This window comes from Eutrigla gurnardus (assembly GCF_963514095.1).
Source record: "Eutrigla gurnardus genome assembly, chromosome: 22".
Lineage (NCBI taxonomy): Eukaryota > Metazoa > Chordata > Actinopteri > Perciformes > Triglidae > Eutrigla > Eutrigla gurnardus.
Window position 1 is genome coordinate 6,721,544 of NC_139933.1, and position 16,413 is coordinate 6,737,956.

General features: G+C 42.2%; 1 protein-coding gene across 1 annotated transcript; it reads left to right on the top strand.

Annotated features, from left to right (window-relative positions):
• Window positions 1–35: 35 nt before the first annotated feature.
• ascc1 (activating signal cointegrator 1 complex subunit 1) lies at window positions 36–12,121 on the top strand. Its single transcript, XM_084040319.1, has 10 exons — window positions 36–358; window positions 464–566; window positions 675–772; window positions 864–1,042; window positions 1,148–1,281; window positions 1,641–1,760; window positions 1,843–1,967; window positions 2,536–2,609; window positions 3,966–4,110; window positions 9,637–12,121. Exons 1-9 carry the CDS (start codon window positions 244–246, stop codon window positions 4,080–4,082), a joined length of 1,065 nt encoding a protein of 354 aa, XP_083896445.1. The 5' UTR covers window positions 36–243; the 3' UTR covers window positions 4,083–4,110; window positions 9,637–12,121.
• Window positions 12,122–16,413: the final 4,292 nt, after the last annotated feature.

Below are 16,413 nucleotides of genomic sequence, written 5' to 3' on the forward strand. Positions count from 1 at the left end.
TTCCGTTTGTAGATCTACTGAAAAGTAACCCCCCGACCTGTCTGTCGTAAAGTAGAGACAACGATATGAACTCAACTCAGTCGGCAACTAACTAGCAACTTGTTATCAAAAACAAGTGTTTTACAAGCTATATATTGCTAATTTACACATTTTCGTGTAGCTAGCTTGCTAGCGAGCAATTCCGAGTGTATCTTCTGTGTTGTTATGGTAGCTTAGCGTGGCTAACGTTAGCTGGGTTACATTATGGACGTTTTACGTCCAGCTCTTATCAATATAAATGGAAGAATATACCGAAGGAATGTCGTTAAGGAAGAACATTTTGAGGAAGAAGAAGAGTTGTCCTACATGGGACCAACAGGTAAATGGAGTCCTGTCGGCGTGCTTGTAAGAGGCTGTAGCCACACGTTATATTAAAAAAAAAAAAAAAAAATATGTCTGTATTGTGTTTTTTTTACATGTTTAGATTGTGAAGACTTTGCAGAAGATGAAACCTGTGATACCCACTTAATTGAACAGACTGACAAGGGATACCGCTGCGCCATTGATGTCCCAAGTGCCCTTTACAAGTGAGTCAACTACACAACTGCACACGTTTTCATTGTTCTGCATCAATCCCAGCTTGAAATGCATGCGATGTTTTTGTTTCTAAGAAGCATCACTTGTTTGTTCTGCAGATACATCATTGGAAAGAAAGGAGAAACTCGCAGACGTCTGGAGTTTGACACCAAAACATCCATCAGCATCCCAAAACCAGGAGTGGAGGGGCAGATTGGTGAGGATTCAGAGCATCCTAAAAGCCGGTTAGAAAGCACTTTCTGAAACAAAGGATTTCCAACTCTGCTTTCTCCCTCTACCTTTGACAGTTATCACAGGTGCCCAAAAAGCTGCAGTGTCGTCTGCCGTCACACGGGTCGAGGTCCTTGTTGAGAGTTTCCGGAAGAAGCAGCCTTTCACGCATTTCCTGTCATTTCCTTTGAACGATGCAAAAATTCAGGAAGGATTCCTGAACTTTAAAGACGAGGTGTTGAAGCAGTGCTCACAGGTACTGCAAATGGAATATGGAGGGCAATGATGAGGAGCAGCGGTGGCCATGTATTGTTTCAAGACAAGCACATTATAAATTCTGTTTTCACAAATTGATGTGTAGGATCACGGCGTAGACGGAAGCATCTTTCAGAACCCTGCAAAGCTGCACCTGACAGTCGGCACCCTGGTTCTGTTGAACGACACGGAAGTGAGAAAAGCATGCGAACACCTGCAAGAGAGTCAAAACTTCATCAGGTAGGGGCCGGACAAGGTTATTTGATACTAAGATTGAAACTGTCCAACTAAAAAGCTTTATTATTGATTCAATCTTGTGATAGATGTTTATAATATTATATTTTATTATGTATTATTGTTTCTTTTGGTTTATATAGAATAACCCCAGCTATATTCTTTAAGATACAATTTTAGTTATCACCAACCTTCTGTAAATATGCCTTAGATGAGATTACAGTGATCTCATTTTCATATATTCAAGAAAAAAACACCATTTTATTCTATTGTATTGCTCAAAATCAGTGTCTGAAAAGCACAACATTAAAATCTAAAGGTAACCCTAAATGATATACCTGATGCTTTTTGCCGTGTGCCATCAGGGACATCACAAAAGGAAGTCCTCTGCTGTTGGAGGTGACGGGTATAGAGTACATGAACGATGACCCGGCCATGGTGGACATCTTGTATGCCAAAGTCAATGTGAAAGACAATTCTGACAAGTAAGTGGATGAGTAACAAATCTGCTGAAAAATCAAATACATTTACGCCTCGTAATTGTTTTCTTTGATTGCTGCTCTTAAGGTTGCAGGTTATTGCCGACCGGCTGGTAGAGCACTTTGTCTCAGCAGGGCTGATGGTGAGAGAGTGGGACAGAGTGAAGCTGCATGGCACTGTGATCAACACCCTGTTCAGAAAGGACTCCACAGGTACGCATTGCATACAAGCAGCATATGTGCCGGTAGCTTGGGTAAAAGCAAAGTTATTGATCTGCTGTGACCGCATTGGTAGCTCCTACCCCGTACCCATTATCTTTTATCTTGGATCGGAGTCGTAGTGACGACAGAGCTGGATCGCCAGCAACTACAATAACAAATTCCTGCAGATAGGCATCAGGCTGCTGTTTTCTCTGTTTGCCCACAGCCCTGTTTACGTGCACCGAGCGGTGCATTTTCCAAGTACTCTGACAATGGCTTCATTCAGTTTGGCCATGGATAAAGTCCAGTCCCAGTTCTCAAATTTGTACTGAGCTGACCAACAACACAGCACAAGGGAGGGGCTGTGTCACTGCTGCCAAGATCTAGCCGATTAAAATCTCGTGTTTTTCTCTCCTCCTAAGTCCCTGTTTCACCACTAAATGACAGTGATTGCCACCTTGCTATTTCCCACGCTAGCAGTGAATAAACATGTTGATTTGTTCAGGAGAAAACACTTGCTTTTCTTTGTTCTGTGTTACATTTGTTGGCTTGTCTGTTGCACTGTGGTGTTTTTTTCCAGCTGAAGACACAGGTGGTCCCAAAAGACAAGCCATGAGTGAACGAGAGGCTTTTGATGCCAGAAACGTATTAAAGGTGAGAGGAAATTTACTCCTGCATGCCCTTTCAAATACTGCTTGATTGCAAACATATAGACTTGTGCTCACTCGGCTCAGGTGGTAGAGCGGGTCGTCCACTGATTTCTCCTTGCGGCTTTAACATCGGTTTGTGAATGAGGATTTAAAGACTAGAAAGGCACTATATAAAGTCCAATGACCCTCCATTTACCATATTAAATTACTGATGTTGACAGTTTTTATCTTTTTATTATTAGCAAAAATAAGTACTATATGAGGAATGTTCAAACAAAACACATGTTGAAATAAACTAGATTTTGATGAAAGACATTTCCACTGGTTATGAATTCCCATTGGGTTATGAGAGCTCGCCAGTTAATATGTTTTAAAATTGATGCTGGGAACACTCTAATACTACTCTAGCATGCACAGAGGATAATCAAGTTCATTTTGGGGCTGACTCAATTCATAATGGTGTTATGATTTCAGGGACAGCATGAAAGGATTATGTTCCCGGACCATCTGTCAAATGCAATTAGCAACATTTTTACTTGTCAATGTAGGAAAAGCACAGGTGTCATGAGAAGCATTAACACTTTTTTTTTCTTTATGAAAATGGCTAAGTAGTGTGCTTTTTTGGTCCTCTGGTGTGCGACAGGCAATGTTATAATGCGTAGACAATGCTAATTGTAATCTTTATAATAATAAACCTTATTTATACACTTTTCTAAACCAAATTATGAAGTGAAAACATTTCAAGAATGCAACGAGACACATAAATTAAGAGTAATATAAAACTAAAATAGAATAACATATCAAGAATTCTATAATAATCAGAAGTGCACTCAGAGAGCACACACCTCCACCAAGCTCGTTTCCATTAGTCAATATATAATCTGTGCGAATCTGTGATCTGGATCCGCTCCAGAATTGAACAGGTTTTTCCTTTCCAGATGCTTTTCCCTTCCACAAGGCTATAAATTAAGCTTCTTTTTTCTGTTTCATTTTTTAAAGCAGCACAGAGCGAGACCTTCCAAGTGCAGTTTCTTTGGTTTGACAGAAATGTGACAGAAAGTTGATGTCGCAAATTAAAAAATATGTCTATCATATACCTTCCTTTCCTCTCTGGTGTGGAGAAGAGCTTTGTTTGAATAACAAAAATCCTTCATTTTCCTTTCTCGAAAAATTACACAAGCGTGCCTACCCACTGCTCAGTCATCCGTAACCATGGTAACACCATTTTGTTAACACAGTGCTGACTTCTCCAAATTGTTTCATGGTTAGATGACTTTTTCAAATCTGCAAATATTAGCAAAATAAGGTATAATGATGTTTATATTGCATTCATTCAAGACATTTACTGTTTTTATTACAGAAATTCGGTGCTCATCATTTTGGAAAGTTTGAGCTGAATACCGTCCTGCTGTCCCAGAGATATTCAACAGATTGTACCGGCTACTACACCTCTGCAGGGAGCGCCAACTTCTCATGAGCTTCAACATGGCTGAGCATGTTCTCAGGTATGAATCAGTCATGAAGAGACTTTCCAGTTTATTACATTATTACAGCCTTGTCCAGTAGGTGGCAGCATTATGTTGTTTTTTAATTGCAAATGACTTTTTTTGACCTGTATCTGAACCAAATTCATTGTTTTCTAAAACTGCTTGAGAACACTTTAGGCAGAAAAATAAAATGATCAGAGTGCAGCGTGATTGAAAGTTGTGACTAAAGCAAACTCAAAGGATGAAAACACGCATGCAAAATCACTCTGAAATGCTCTAGTTATTCAAATTTTTTGTTTTTGTACTTTGGTCTCGAGACATTCTGCTCTCTTCAGGGAATGAATCAAACAGCATCAACATAAATGGCATGAAATACATTTTTAATGGCGCAGGCAATCAAAAGGAAACATGAAAAAAAGCAAGAATTTAGAGCCCAAAAAACAAAAATGTCACTACTGATGTTTTGACTTACTTTTGCATGTCTGGGGATTTGTTGTTCGAGGAGATGATTGACTTTGTGTGTGGAATTGGGTTGTAGAAGATATAAAAGCTTTAAATCAGTCTTGGCTCAGGTTAATGTCAGGGTTAGATTGTCTTTAAATATGTAGCAAATATATAATTTTAGACATTTTTGTCGAAGACAGTGGGCAAATGTAACAAATACAATACATTTCCTCAACTTTAAGGTACTGGTGTATGTCTTTATACCTCACTGGCCTGTATTTCAGAGGCAAACCTGGTAGATATTGACATCCAAATACCCTACAAGCTTCCAAAATGCCCCGACCTGTCTGTTCTTGTGAGGTCATAGGCCAGCACAACTCATATACATTCAGTGCGGCCATACAGGAAGTCTATATTAATGATGAATGTTCTGAATAATTTAAGGAATCTTGCTGCACCGTCTGACCAGGCAACCGTCGCCAACAGCTGAAATAGCTGATCAGTTCTCTCACCGTTCTTCAGCCAATGTTTTGATGAGCTCACAGTAGCAGATTGGTGATTTAGCACATATGAAGTTTACAAGGAAATATCGGTTCAAAATAGATTGTGTGCCAAACTGGAAAACTTTCACGGTTTCGCACTGATCCGTAACCAAGTCTTACCCATTTCCTTTCATCTCACTGCCTCATGAATGTGTTAATGCACCACTGGCATGATTTATTACACTGGTCTTGTTTTTTTTTTTCCACCCTACCTTTATAAAGTACCCACACAAAGCCACAGCCTTGTTCCCACTCCCGTCTGTCGAGTGTGTCAGTGAATACAGACATCAGACGCAAGGCCTGGCCTCTCGTTCTCCCCGTCAGAGCGTTTTTTTTCCTCAGCCCTCCCCTCTGCTGGCGGTGCACTCTGCTTGGCATTCAGGAGGGTGAGCACAGAGCGGCCAAAAGTTACACTGACGAAAAACTGAGGGCACGTTATGTGCGTCAGCTCTGCCATCGCATGCTGGTCACCCTCACATTTCAGCAGCGGAATGACTTCTTTTATTCCCCTGGTGTCCTACAGCCATGCCAATAGATGCCATTTGACAGGGACATGCAGATTTCATCATCGGAAAACAGCCAGCCTTTCCGAAACCGTCCACACATCGACTCTGGCGCTGTCTGGGCTTATAAATGTATCTTTTTAGACCCACGAAAGGCGTCTAATTACCCACTCTGTCTCCTGAGAGCATGCTTGTTAGTGGATCAGGAGAACGCAGCCGGCATAATGCCAGTCTCAGGTAACCAATACAGAGAGGATTCTGGTTATTGGCATCACTTGTTCATAAGCACAAAGAGGCGAGGGAGAGAGAGAGAGATGATGATTTGCGAGTTAATGAAATTCATCGAGAGTGCGCATCCTTGTTTCTTTTGGCAGGGACATGATTAAGGACGCGCCGGGCAGATGTCTTCACTAATGATCGCACTGAAAACACACACGAAGGAACATACGTCATCCGCAGACACATTCAGACACTGAAGACATTTCATTTGTCAGTGGATTTCAGTATGAGATGTACAGAGTACGTGGTGTTGTTGTTGTGTTTTTAAATGGCCATATGTGTGTTTTGGTGCTTAGATAAACACATATTGGGCTGCAATGAACGATCGGCCCATTAGATGATTATTTTCTTGGTTCGTTTAACAATTGTTTAGTCAGTAAAATAATAGTTAATAACACAATAATGTAGTTTTAAGCAGCTCTCGGGACATATGTATGTATTAATACACACTATTTTCTCATAATTATAACATCTAGGAAAACATATTTTGTAGTATTACAGCTTTGTTTACTATATTGTCATTCATTATCCTGTTATTATAAACACTTACAGATATTTATAACTGAGAAAAGTGGAAGATTCTTAAATTTGAGAACCTAGAACCAGTAAATGTGATGATAGCAGAACTTTCCCCACAATCTTGCATCCAGTGTTTGTTGGATTTCTGCTGATTTGTGAGTAATGCTTTGGACAGACTCGACAAAATCATGTCCCTATGCCGTCTGTGTGGGTGAGCTTGCTTGCACACTGCCCGACATACATATATATATATATATTTCTGCCCCTGCCACATCTCTCACCCCAATTAGTCAGCTGTGTGCTTTATGCTGTGGGAGCTTCCAACCTGACCCCTTAAGATTCAGAGGCTGGTCCCTTTTCAATAAGCCGAGTAAATGAGACCCCGGTGTCTGTTTGTGTTTCCTCTGTGAATCCTTATTTCTGGAGATCTGAGGAGACACAGAAGCTGGGTTTGAATTAAAATGTTAAACAGTTGCCGGGCATGTTTGCATGTGCTTGTTTAGATGCACTGATGAGTTAAAAAGGCTGCATGTTCAGGAGGCTACAAAACCAGCCTTTGCTATGTAAAACCCTATTTTCCTCTCTTCGTAAGTGAAGGGAAAAAAAGACTGTGATACTGAATTGAAAGCAAAGCAGTCACTTAAACGAGCCAGTAAAACTAAGACTGAACCTTTCAATAATGAGAATTCATTCATGTTTGGTAACTGAAGTGTTATCTCAACCAAGTATTGTTTAGGCTTCCATCCAATTTGCATATTTAATTTCATGCCAGTTTTCAAAGTAGCCTCATTTCATGCAAAGGCTGTTTGAAAGGGGTTTTACTTGATCAATTATCAAACTTTTTTTTTACAGCACATTTTTGGGGGTTTTTGATATTCAGAGCCTATACTTTATAATTTTCCGTAGTGTGATTAGAAATTAAGCTTTCATTCAGAGGAGCCGGTGTTAACATTTGCTGCCGGAAAGGAAGACGATGTCTGACAGACGCGACCTTTTAACACAGTAGATACGTTTGATTTGTACGCTCGGAGTAATAACACACATGAAATTGATTTTAAGCGCCTAATTATGTTTTTTTTAAGGTCACTCTAAGTTTTACACACGTGCACATTAAAGCAGGAATGTTGATCAGGTTCATAGACTATTTTAACCCAAATCCAATTAACTGAAAGGGTGAACAGGGACGCATTTAGATGGCATTTTGTAGGTGGCTTTGTACTCCCGGTGTCATGTTTTCTCCTTCAAGCTTGAATCCTCAGATTGCTTCCTTTTGATCGATCAAACACATTTTAAATCCCCGAGAAGTTACTTAAGGTTCTCTGCTGGAGGAATCTCTCAAATTGGATATTGTTGGCGGTGAAATATGATAACGCGACCCTCCTTTGACTGTCCCCTCATGTCGGACGTGACTCTCCAACTGAGTGTCACCGCCGCTTGAATGTCACACTAATCACCCGGTCTCTAACGGCCACGGGCGGCCTTGATGGACAGCCAAGGCTGGAGTGTTTGAAACGTCTGATCCTGTGCGTCTCCAGCGAGGGAGGCAGGTGATCCCTGCAGCAGCTCTTTATCATTCAGAGTGCTGAGTCTGGAGGCTGCCTGCAGCTGTCCACATCTGTTTGCCGCTGGAGGCATTTCGCAGAGGGAGGAGAGGCACAACGCCGTGTTGTTTGAACAGCAGGTAGCCATGCACAGCTGCTGTTTACTTTATGTACAGTTTGCACAAGGAGAGTGTAAGATAGGGCTGCAGACTATTCCCCATTATCTATTCATCTCTATCGCTTCTGCAGGTAAGAGTTGAACTCATAAAATGTCATGAAATATTGAAATCCTCACGTGGGTTTGTTGGTTTATATACATTTCACATTCTTTTAGTCAGCTGGGACATTAAAGAAGCAATCGTTTAGGTTTTTTTTGTCTGCTTGGGGGCAGAAGAAGCTATAAACCCAACATTGACTCTAACATACAACAGACAACGAGCAGCATTAGCATTCATTTGGCGTCGTGTTTCTGGCCCCCCTGATGAATACCAGTCCAATATTCATTCTCATGTTTTTTTCCCCTCCCTCTTCTGTTTTTCTCCACCAACTCATGAGGGAAATATCTCGCTATTTAGCAGCTAAATGCTCCACAACCAGCTTGTCGCGACCACCGTGATCAATTCAGGTTTTAGTATGCAAGATAGTTGAGCTTCACCGCTGTAGACTCTTCTGTATCGGAAGCTATAAACTGTTAAACAAATCCTCCTCCTGACTTCCCCTTCAGATGTTTTATCCATCCACTTAAATCCCCTCACACGGCACTTTAATGCTGTTTCTTATTTGGCGGGATGCAGAGCAGTGAAACGGAATGCGGGCATCTCATTTATAGGAGTCGGTATAAGCTGGATGTGTGGACTAAAAATAGAAAAAACCATCTACTGAGACTGAGCATGTCAAGAGTTCAGAATATTAGCCAGCTTGTCTATTGTGTGCATTTAATTGAAAAAGGTGCTGCACTCTGTTCCAGCGCTGCTGCAGCTGCCCGCTGCTCCGAAACCAGCTGCAGTACTTTCCCTGGCAAACACAAACTGCTGTCAGACCGCTCCCCAACTAACTTTGCACTTTTAATAGCTGTGTGACCCAGTTTGAGTCCAATTGAATTAGATCTATACATGTTTAGAGCAGCTCCACTTACAGCTGTAAGTCACTCGAGATTACTTACTAAATGCCTCCCGATGTGGTTTATTCTCTCCTCGACTTTCAAAATAACTTCTTTTGATGGTTTTTTCCCATCCAGGAACTTGCTTTCAGGCTAGATTTATTTATTTTTTTCCATTTTTTTTTACAGTGACAGCACCTATCACAGGCAGTAACTGCTCCACAAACGAGCAGCGGTGGATGTTGTGGAAGAAGTGCAGAAACAGAATTTGTTTGATTGGGGCGTCCATATTTAATGTCTTAAAAGTACAGGCTGCCACTTAAAAATAACCATATATGGACGCACCATACACAAGTAAACAGAATATAAAGGCTGCACACGAACCCACTATTCAGTCTATTGCTTGTATTCATGTTTTTGAACGTTTTGCTGCTTTATTTTGTTTTATATATTTATTTATTGAACACATTTGGGGTTTTTGGGTTCACCTTGGACATTTTTCACAATTTTCTAACATTTTATAGGCTAAATAATGATCAATCTAATCAACACAGTCATTGTCGGTGAAAATAAACACCCTAGGGTGCTTTGTATTGATCACTGACTATGTGTTGCAGGTCATGGATGAACATGGCAGCAGGATGGGAAGCGTTCAGCGTGACTGGCCGATGAAGAAACTCTCAGCTGACGGCAAATCGCTGCGGGGGAAACATCGGATGATGAACAGGAACGGACAACAACTTTGTATAAGCAGTTTGAAAACGGAGGTGAATGTTTAAATGTGGCAGGAATAAATAAAGGTGTAAACATCCAATTAATTGCAGCGTATCAAGAATTCCTGAAGCAATATTTGCAGAGTTGTTTGAACCTTATGTGCGAATATGCACAGCTATGATAAGCAGCAGAGGCCTTATTGATTTGTAAATAAAAAAAACAAGGTGATGTGTTTACATGCGTAGACGGCAAACATTTACAGATAAGCAACCCCTTCACATTGTACTGCTCGCGGGCTTGTTTATTCTTTGCCCCTCTCAACTTACTCTGTGCAAACCGATGGTGCTTGGCGAACAGGATAGATATGTTTTTATCAACATCTGCCTGGAGAGGAACACGGCAAACTGATGACATCAGTTAATCCCCTCACAATTAAAGGCACTCTTCCGCAGTATGACTCTGATACGTGGAAGATGTCGTGCTTCCGCTTTTAAAATACAAGATTATGGTGAATGTTGTGTGACAATATGTACACACTTTAGATGTGTGATGAGGGGATTTAGCTGTGCCTTATTTTTGATCTTGCATTTGTGGTTCAAGGTCGATTCAGAGCTTCGTCAGCAGGGTGAATGGATGAATGGGGAAGTCATCTTTTTTATTTAAGTCGCTCTGACACCTGCTGTCACATCTCCTAGAAGCTGATATAAAAAAAAGCTGGTGTTTCCTGTCCATATTCTTTATGAATATGTCTGCTTCGCCGCTCTCGGTGTGGAAATTTGAGCACCTCGCCATTTAAATAAATACAAATTATTATTATTACTGACTTCATTTTTACGGCACCTCGGGCTTTTCTGCAGGCTGCAAAGATGGTCTGCAGTGGTCACTAAAAAATGAAAAGTGAATCTATTTTTCAAGGGATTCACATTAAACAGATATGATCAAAACTGGGCTGTTAGCACTGAGGTTGTTCCCGCTGCATTCACAGCTGAAATGATCAATCTGGTGGAGACATTGATGCGTGACTGAGGATTCAATCTGATCAGATCTGGTGAAAGACGAGCACGCTCCATGAATCCTGTTTGCTTGTACCTAATGTACTGCAAGGACAGACATGGTCCGCTGTGATCACAAGGCCTTTCGGGGCTCCTGGTCACCGTGCTGCTCCTTCAGATATCGATGGAGCGGAAGAGCAAGCTCATAAAAGCTGTCTGCAATTAACAACAAAAAAAACCCACATCCTCCGAGTCCTCTCATCCCTAAACGTTAGCATCTTAAGAGATGAACCACTCACCCAGCTTTCATCAACATGTTTTTCCATTGCTGTTGCATGTTCATGTGGGGGTTTTCCTCGGGAGACCAGCAGAGACCGGGCTTCCCAATAACATCTCAGCTCTGAAACAATCTTTAAAAGCCAACGGTGCAATTCAGAACACAGCCTTTAAACGATTTCCCCTTCCCGGGGCCGATGTGATCGTTAATCTGCGGGACATTCCTCCTGATTGTGACATGACTGATGACGACCTCTCGGTGTCCCCGTGCTGTTTGACGGCGGCTGGCTGACGTCTTTGCTGCTGCCCTTGCTTCCCGAATGCTGCATCTTGCCACATCGACTGTTTTGTTGCCAGGCGTCGGAGTCAGTCCAGGGCCAGCTCATCATCATCATCATCATCATCACAGGAACGTGATGCCATGCTCGGCCTCGGACAGTGTCGGCAACCTTCAACTCCAAAGAATCGGAGCAGGAGTGCTGGATTGCGTTTATCTTGACGGGGATGAAACGGAGAGCAGAGGGAGCGAGGGCACGGAGAGTTCAGGGGGCAGCAGCAGTGACGTGTGTGGGCTTGGTGATGGAGATGATGGTGCAGAAGAAGAAGTAGCATCACAGCAGCTGTGTCCCACATCGAACCTCGTCAGTCACACAGATGCATCCTTACTTTATAGTGTGCAGACAATTACAAAAAGATTCAAATTTGAGTCGAGGACTGGAGATTTTGATCTACAGGGAAGCAGTTTTCCTGTTCAAAAAGGGACTTAAATGTACTTTAGAGGCCGCTATACAACAAATGACACCACACTGAGTTGATTTAAGTGTTTTTTATACAGGGTAAGAGATTTTTACCGAATAAAAATGACCTAACTCCTGCATAAACGTATCTATTCACTGTCTTGTGTTTGTGAAGCATCCATGTTTTGTCTGAATGGTCCTTGAAATATTGTGTGCTCAAGGTTGGACTATAGCAACCATGCAGAGTATGCTACTGCCCCCAAGAGCTCCAGGCTAATTCTGCATCAACTGTTTTGTGCTGATTTAATTGAAAATGTGTTTTTGTGTGCAAATATGCACCCCTAAAGCACATTAGCAGCTCATGACGAGGGCCTTAAAAGGAATTGTCTCCTTGGGCTTTCGGAATTTGCAGCCTAATGGGCATTTTTCTGTATTTTCTGGCAGTGAAACAATGAAAACAATCATCCATTGTAGGCGGATTTCTTTGTGTCGACTTCTTTTCTTGCTATTATTTCATTTCTCATGGGAGGGGAAAAAAAGTTTTTGTCTTTTCTTCTCGGTCTTGAAAAATGGATCTGCGCCTTGAAATGAAAGGATTCCACACAGACATCATTGCATTTGTGGAGGATTTGATTACTTCACAAGACTGCGATGTGGCTGCTGAAGTGGAAAAAGAAAACTATACTACAACTTAAAAAAAAAAAAAGCAAATGCAAGGAGAATGTTGGGTTCACATTTTAATGAGCTGTTTAAACCTGAAGTTATTATTTCCCCAGTCATTCCCACATAGAATGAGCGCCTTGATAAAGTTGAGACTGGAACTCCTCTAAAGCCTTGTTCCCGGTACTTACTGCATATATAAGGTTTTATGTAAGACACGTTAGAGACACCGCTGCTCTGACTCTAACACGTTCTTTCTCGCACTCTCTGCTGGTGAGCAAATGAAGAATGAAATTGCACTAATTTTAAGCTAAATTTAACCTCTTTTGTCCCGAGGCCATCCTCAACCATCCACAGAGCTCAGTCTCTGCACCGCTGCGCTTCATATTCCTTCAATTATAGCAATTTTCCCATAAATGTTTCCCCCCTTCCAATGATATTTAATTGACCCTCACTGACACAAACTGGCCTTTAAAAAAAATAAAAATGTAATACAATAAAAGTCTGATTGAGGTGCAACAATGAAACACCTGTTCCATGATTTTGATTGCAGTGTGTGTTGAAAAAAAACACAAAAAACTGAAGTGATGAAGCAAAAAGAACTGATGAGTGCAGGATGTAATCTCTCCTTTAACTCTTCCTCCTCCCCTCCATCCCTCCTCCCCCCCTCTCTCCCTCTCCTCCTCTCTCGCTTTCTCATTTCCATTCAGTCTGTTGAAGCAGCAGCAGCAGCAGCAGCAGTCGTGTATGTGGATCCTTGGCCAGAGGACAACAGCAGTAACAGCAGCAGCAGCAGCAGGAGATACATCCCAGGACCAAACTGCCTGAGCAACATGGTTGTTTTGCGGACCGTCGCCCGCCTCTGCCTGCTGGTGGGCTTCTCCCTCCAGGTGGACGTGAAAAGTGGCAAAGAGGCGGCAAAAGCCGGGAATTTCATGGAAGATGAGCAATGGCTGTCAACCGTCTCCCAGTACGGGCGAAAGATCAAACACTGGAATCGCTTCCGAGACGTGAGTGTGTGTTTTTTCTCTTAGTGTCATTGAGCGAGCGCGTGTGTTTTTTTTTGTCGTGTCTTCTTCGAGGGGCACGCGCGTCTGTTCTCTCAGGTGATTTTTTTTGCGCACAGTTGACTCGTCTCGTGTTTCACGCAGCGCTGGCATTTAGTGCGGAAACACTTCTAAAGGTGGGAATGACACGCAGGGATAGTATGTTTAAAATAGTGCAGGTGAGATATGAGCACGTGCACGGTGACATTATTGATTTTTTTTTTATTATTTGTTGGCAAGGTGCCTCATTCCTCTGATAATATTTCATGCATTGGCCTAACAGACTACTCTTTTATGATGCATCTTTATGGTGGAATTGACACTTTAATCTGCGGACCTTCTTATGCGAGAGTCAATCAAATACAACTCAAAGGGAAATTGGCTCAAGTCTTTTCCAAGCTCCTTGTTGGTTACTTGATATTTCCCACTGATCAATACCCATTGATCTGCCATATTGCATACAGCATATTTATAGGGCTCCCAGTCAGGCAAACACAGCAAGGCAGGTGTTTGTCAAGACTTGATTCTGGGCTGTGAAGGCACAGCTTTGTTATTCACGGTCCATTCATTTTTCAAACAGTGTAAATCTCCCCCTGATGTCACACAAATCAATTTTTTTACCTTTTAATAGAGTAACAGATGCATGGATTAATCAAGAATGCAACAAAATTAGAAATAATCTCAGCCATACGTGAGGTGGAGGGCATTGTTCTGGTCCCGGAGACACCTATCTGGGATCGAGGTGGTTTTGAGTTCTTTGCCAGGTGTCTGCATGTCTGAGTGGATTTCTGTCAGCACAACAAGCATCGCAGCCGTGTAGTCGGGGAAACTTTACAAGGCGTGAAGCTCAGATCGACATGAAGGTTGAGTTTGAAGACGGGTGTGGTCCGAGCAAGGGCGCCGGAAGTAGAGGAGGGGCCATTAGTCCCCCCAACCCAGACACTCACACACACCCAAACCCAGACACACACACTTTATGCCCATTGGCCCGATTTGGCAACGTGGCTGGCGTGTTCTGATCACATGATGGTCTCCTGTTAAAGCAGCCCATTAAAGTTGAACTGAGATGCAACAAAAGGATGACATTTCATGAAGTTCAACCAGCCAGTCGGCCCATTTTTTATGATAAAGATCTTCTATCCGTCACGGCATATTGTCATCGCGCTATAATGTTTACTGAAATTCAATAACCAGATGGGAGTGTTTGTTTTTGGTTAATCCGCCAAATGAAATGGCTGATAAATGGAGGATGAATTTGTACCATTGCCCACGACGTCCTGATACAGAGATATGAGATCTACCTCCGTCTAACTGGTATGGCTCCCCCGGTGATCAGTCTTCCATGTCATGTCGGCGGGGCTGTGATGCTGTCTTAGCCGTGGAAGATTGGGTGATGATGCCTGGATGCATGTCACGCTGTCACTGATGCATATTGTTTCATGTGAGCTTGTGTGGATTGTTTAACGCCTACTCGTACTCCCAAGTGGCTGCAAGACAAATTCCCCTTTCGGGAGAATAACGTTCAAGTTTTTCCTGCTGATAAAGGCTGAATTTTATATGATATTTGACACAGAAGCATGATTTATTTATTACGGTTGGTATTGAAGTTGATTCTGATCGATGCTGATACTGATGCATCTCTAATAGCAAAATCTGTAAGCACATTTCACCTCATAAAGTGCCATATTTCAGTGTCCAAAAGTGGATTTATCTGCTCATTGCCTAAATAATTGTGCCACACATACCGTATTCTGCTTCCAGTTGTTGACGCTGATTTAAATGCAGTGCTTGTTATTATATCGTCCAGCCTCGCCTCTTTCTCTCTCTCTCCTGTCAGCATTCTACACACAAGCAGCAGGGGATATGTGGGAAATGCTGAGACGGGGAGCTTGCTAAGGGGTCAGGAGGTGACGGTGTTTGGTGTGGGACGCCTCCCTGCTACCAGAAGACAGAACGCATGAGGTGAATCAGGATGCGAGGGACGTCTGAGGAGGAGTCGGATAGCTAACGGCTTCAGATCCAAGCCCCTTTACCTTGGTGACCAGACGGACCGTTTGATCTCATTGCTTAAAAAAAACAGATAGTCTTATCAACGTCAGCCAGGCAGGAGCTGCATTAGCTTTCTGAAGCATGAGGGGATCTGCCCTGCTACCCTGAGACCCCTGAGTCTGCGGAAAGCTTGTTGGAGAATTTGCAATTGAATTTGTTGTCATGCAAATTTTAAATATTAACTTGGGCGGTTTTTCTGGAGTGGTCTTGCCTCACCTGTCTAATTGGATTAGTGCTCCACTGAGGGAGGGAGTGAACAGGCAGGGATGGGACCTTCCTGTGGGGCCTTAAGGCAGCGTGGTTGGGCCGCGTACACCCACGAAGATCTAGAAGTTGCAAATTAGGTGCATCGAATTTGGTTGCATCTGATTTGCAAATTGTTGGAGGAAATCCTTCATTTTGGAAGCTATAACGAGCAAATTCTTTTGATTTGTTGCTTGATAATTGCTTTTAAATGATTTTCGGTGGCATCTCCTTGATCTAGCTTGGACCGCATCATTATTTTTATGTTGCTTTTAATGGACAAAAGTGTCCCCTCAAATGTAAATGCAGATTCCATTTATTGATCCCCAAACTGATTAATGAAAGTGACTGATGGATTAGCCAACTCGTCATTTCACCACCAAGGTATTCTCCCCTCTGACTTTTTTGTGCTCTCTCTCGTTCTCCGACTTTGGATCCCGGTGGATTAATTAGTCTTTTCTGCAACTGATCATTAGAGGGAATCTCTTAAATGTCACAGTGAAAACAAATCTGTTCATCAGTTTCATTAAAGTTTAATTAATGTGCTGTGATTTAAACTTGTGAAGCCATAATAGATGAAAAAGTCAGAGCTGGGGGGCAGATTGTGTCTCTCTCTCTGTCTGTCTGTCTTCTGTTGTGTAGACCTTCCCCGTTGCTGTTAGGTAGAAATAGTTTGG

Bases quoted from the DNA above. Each gene is read 5' to 3' on its own strand.
- ascc1 (XM_084040319.1), top strand. From the start codon at position 244: ATGGACGTTTTACGTCCAGCTCTTATCAATATAAATGGAAGAATATAC. The intron at 773-863 runs GTGAGGATTCAG...TACCTTTGACAG, and splicing joins AGGAGTGGAGGGGCAGATTG to TTATCACAGGTGCCCAAAAA. The intron at 1,282-1,640 runs GTAGGGGCCGGA...GTGTGCCATCAG, and splicing joins GAGAGTCAAAACTTCATCAG to GGACATCACAAAAGGAAGTC.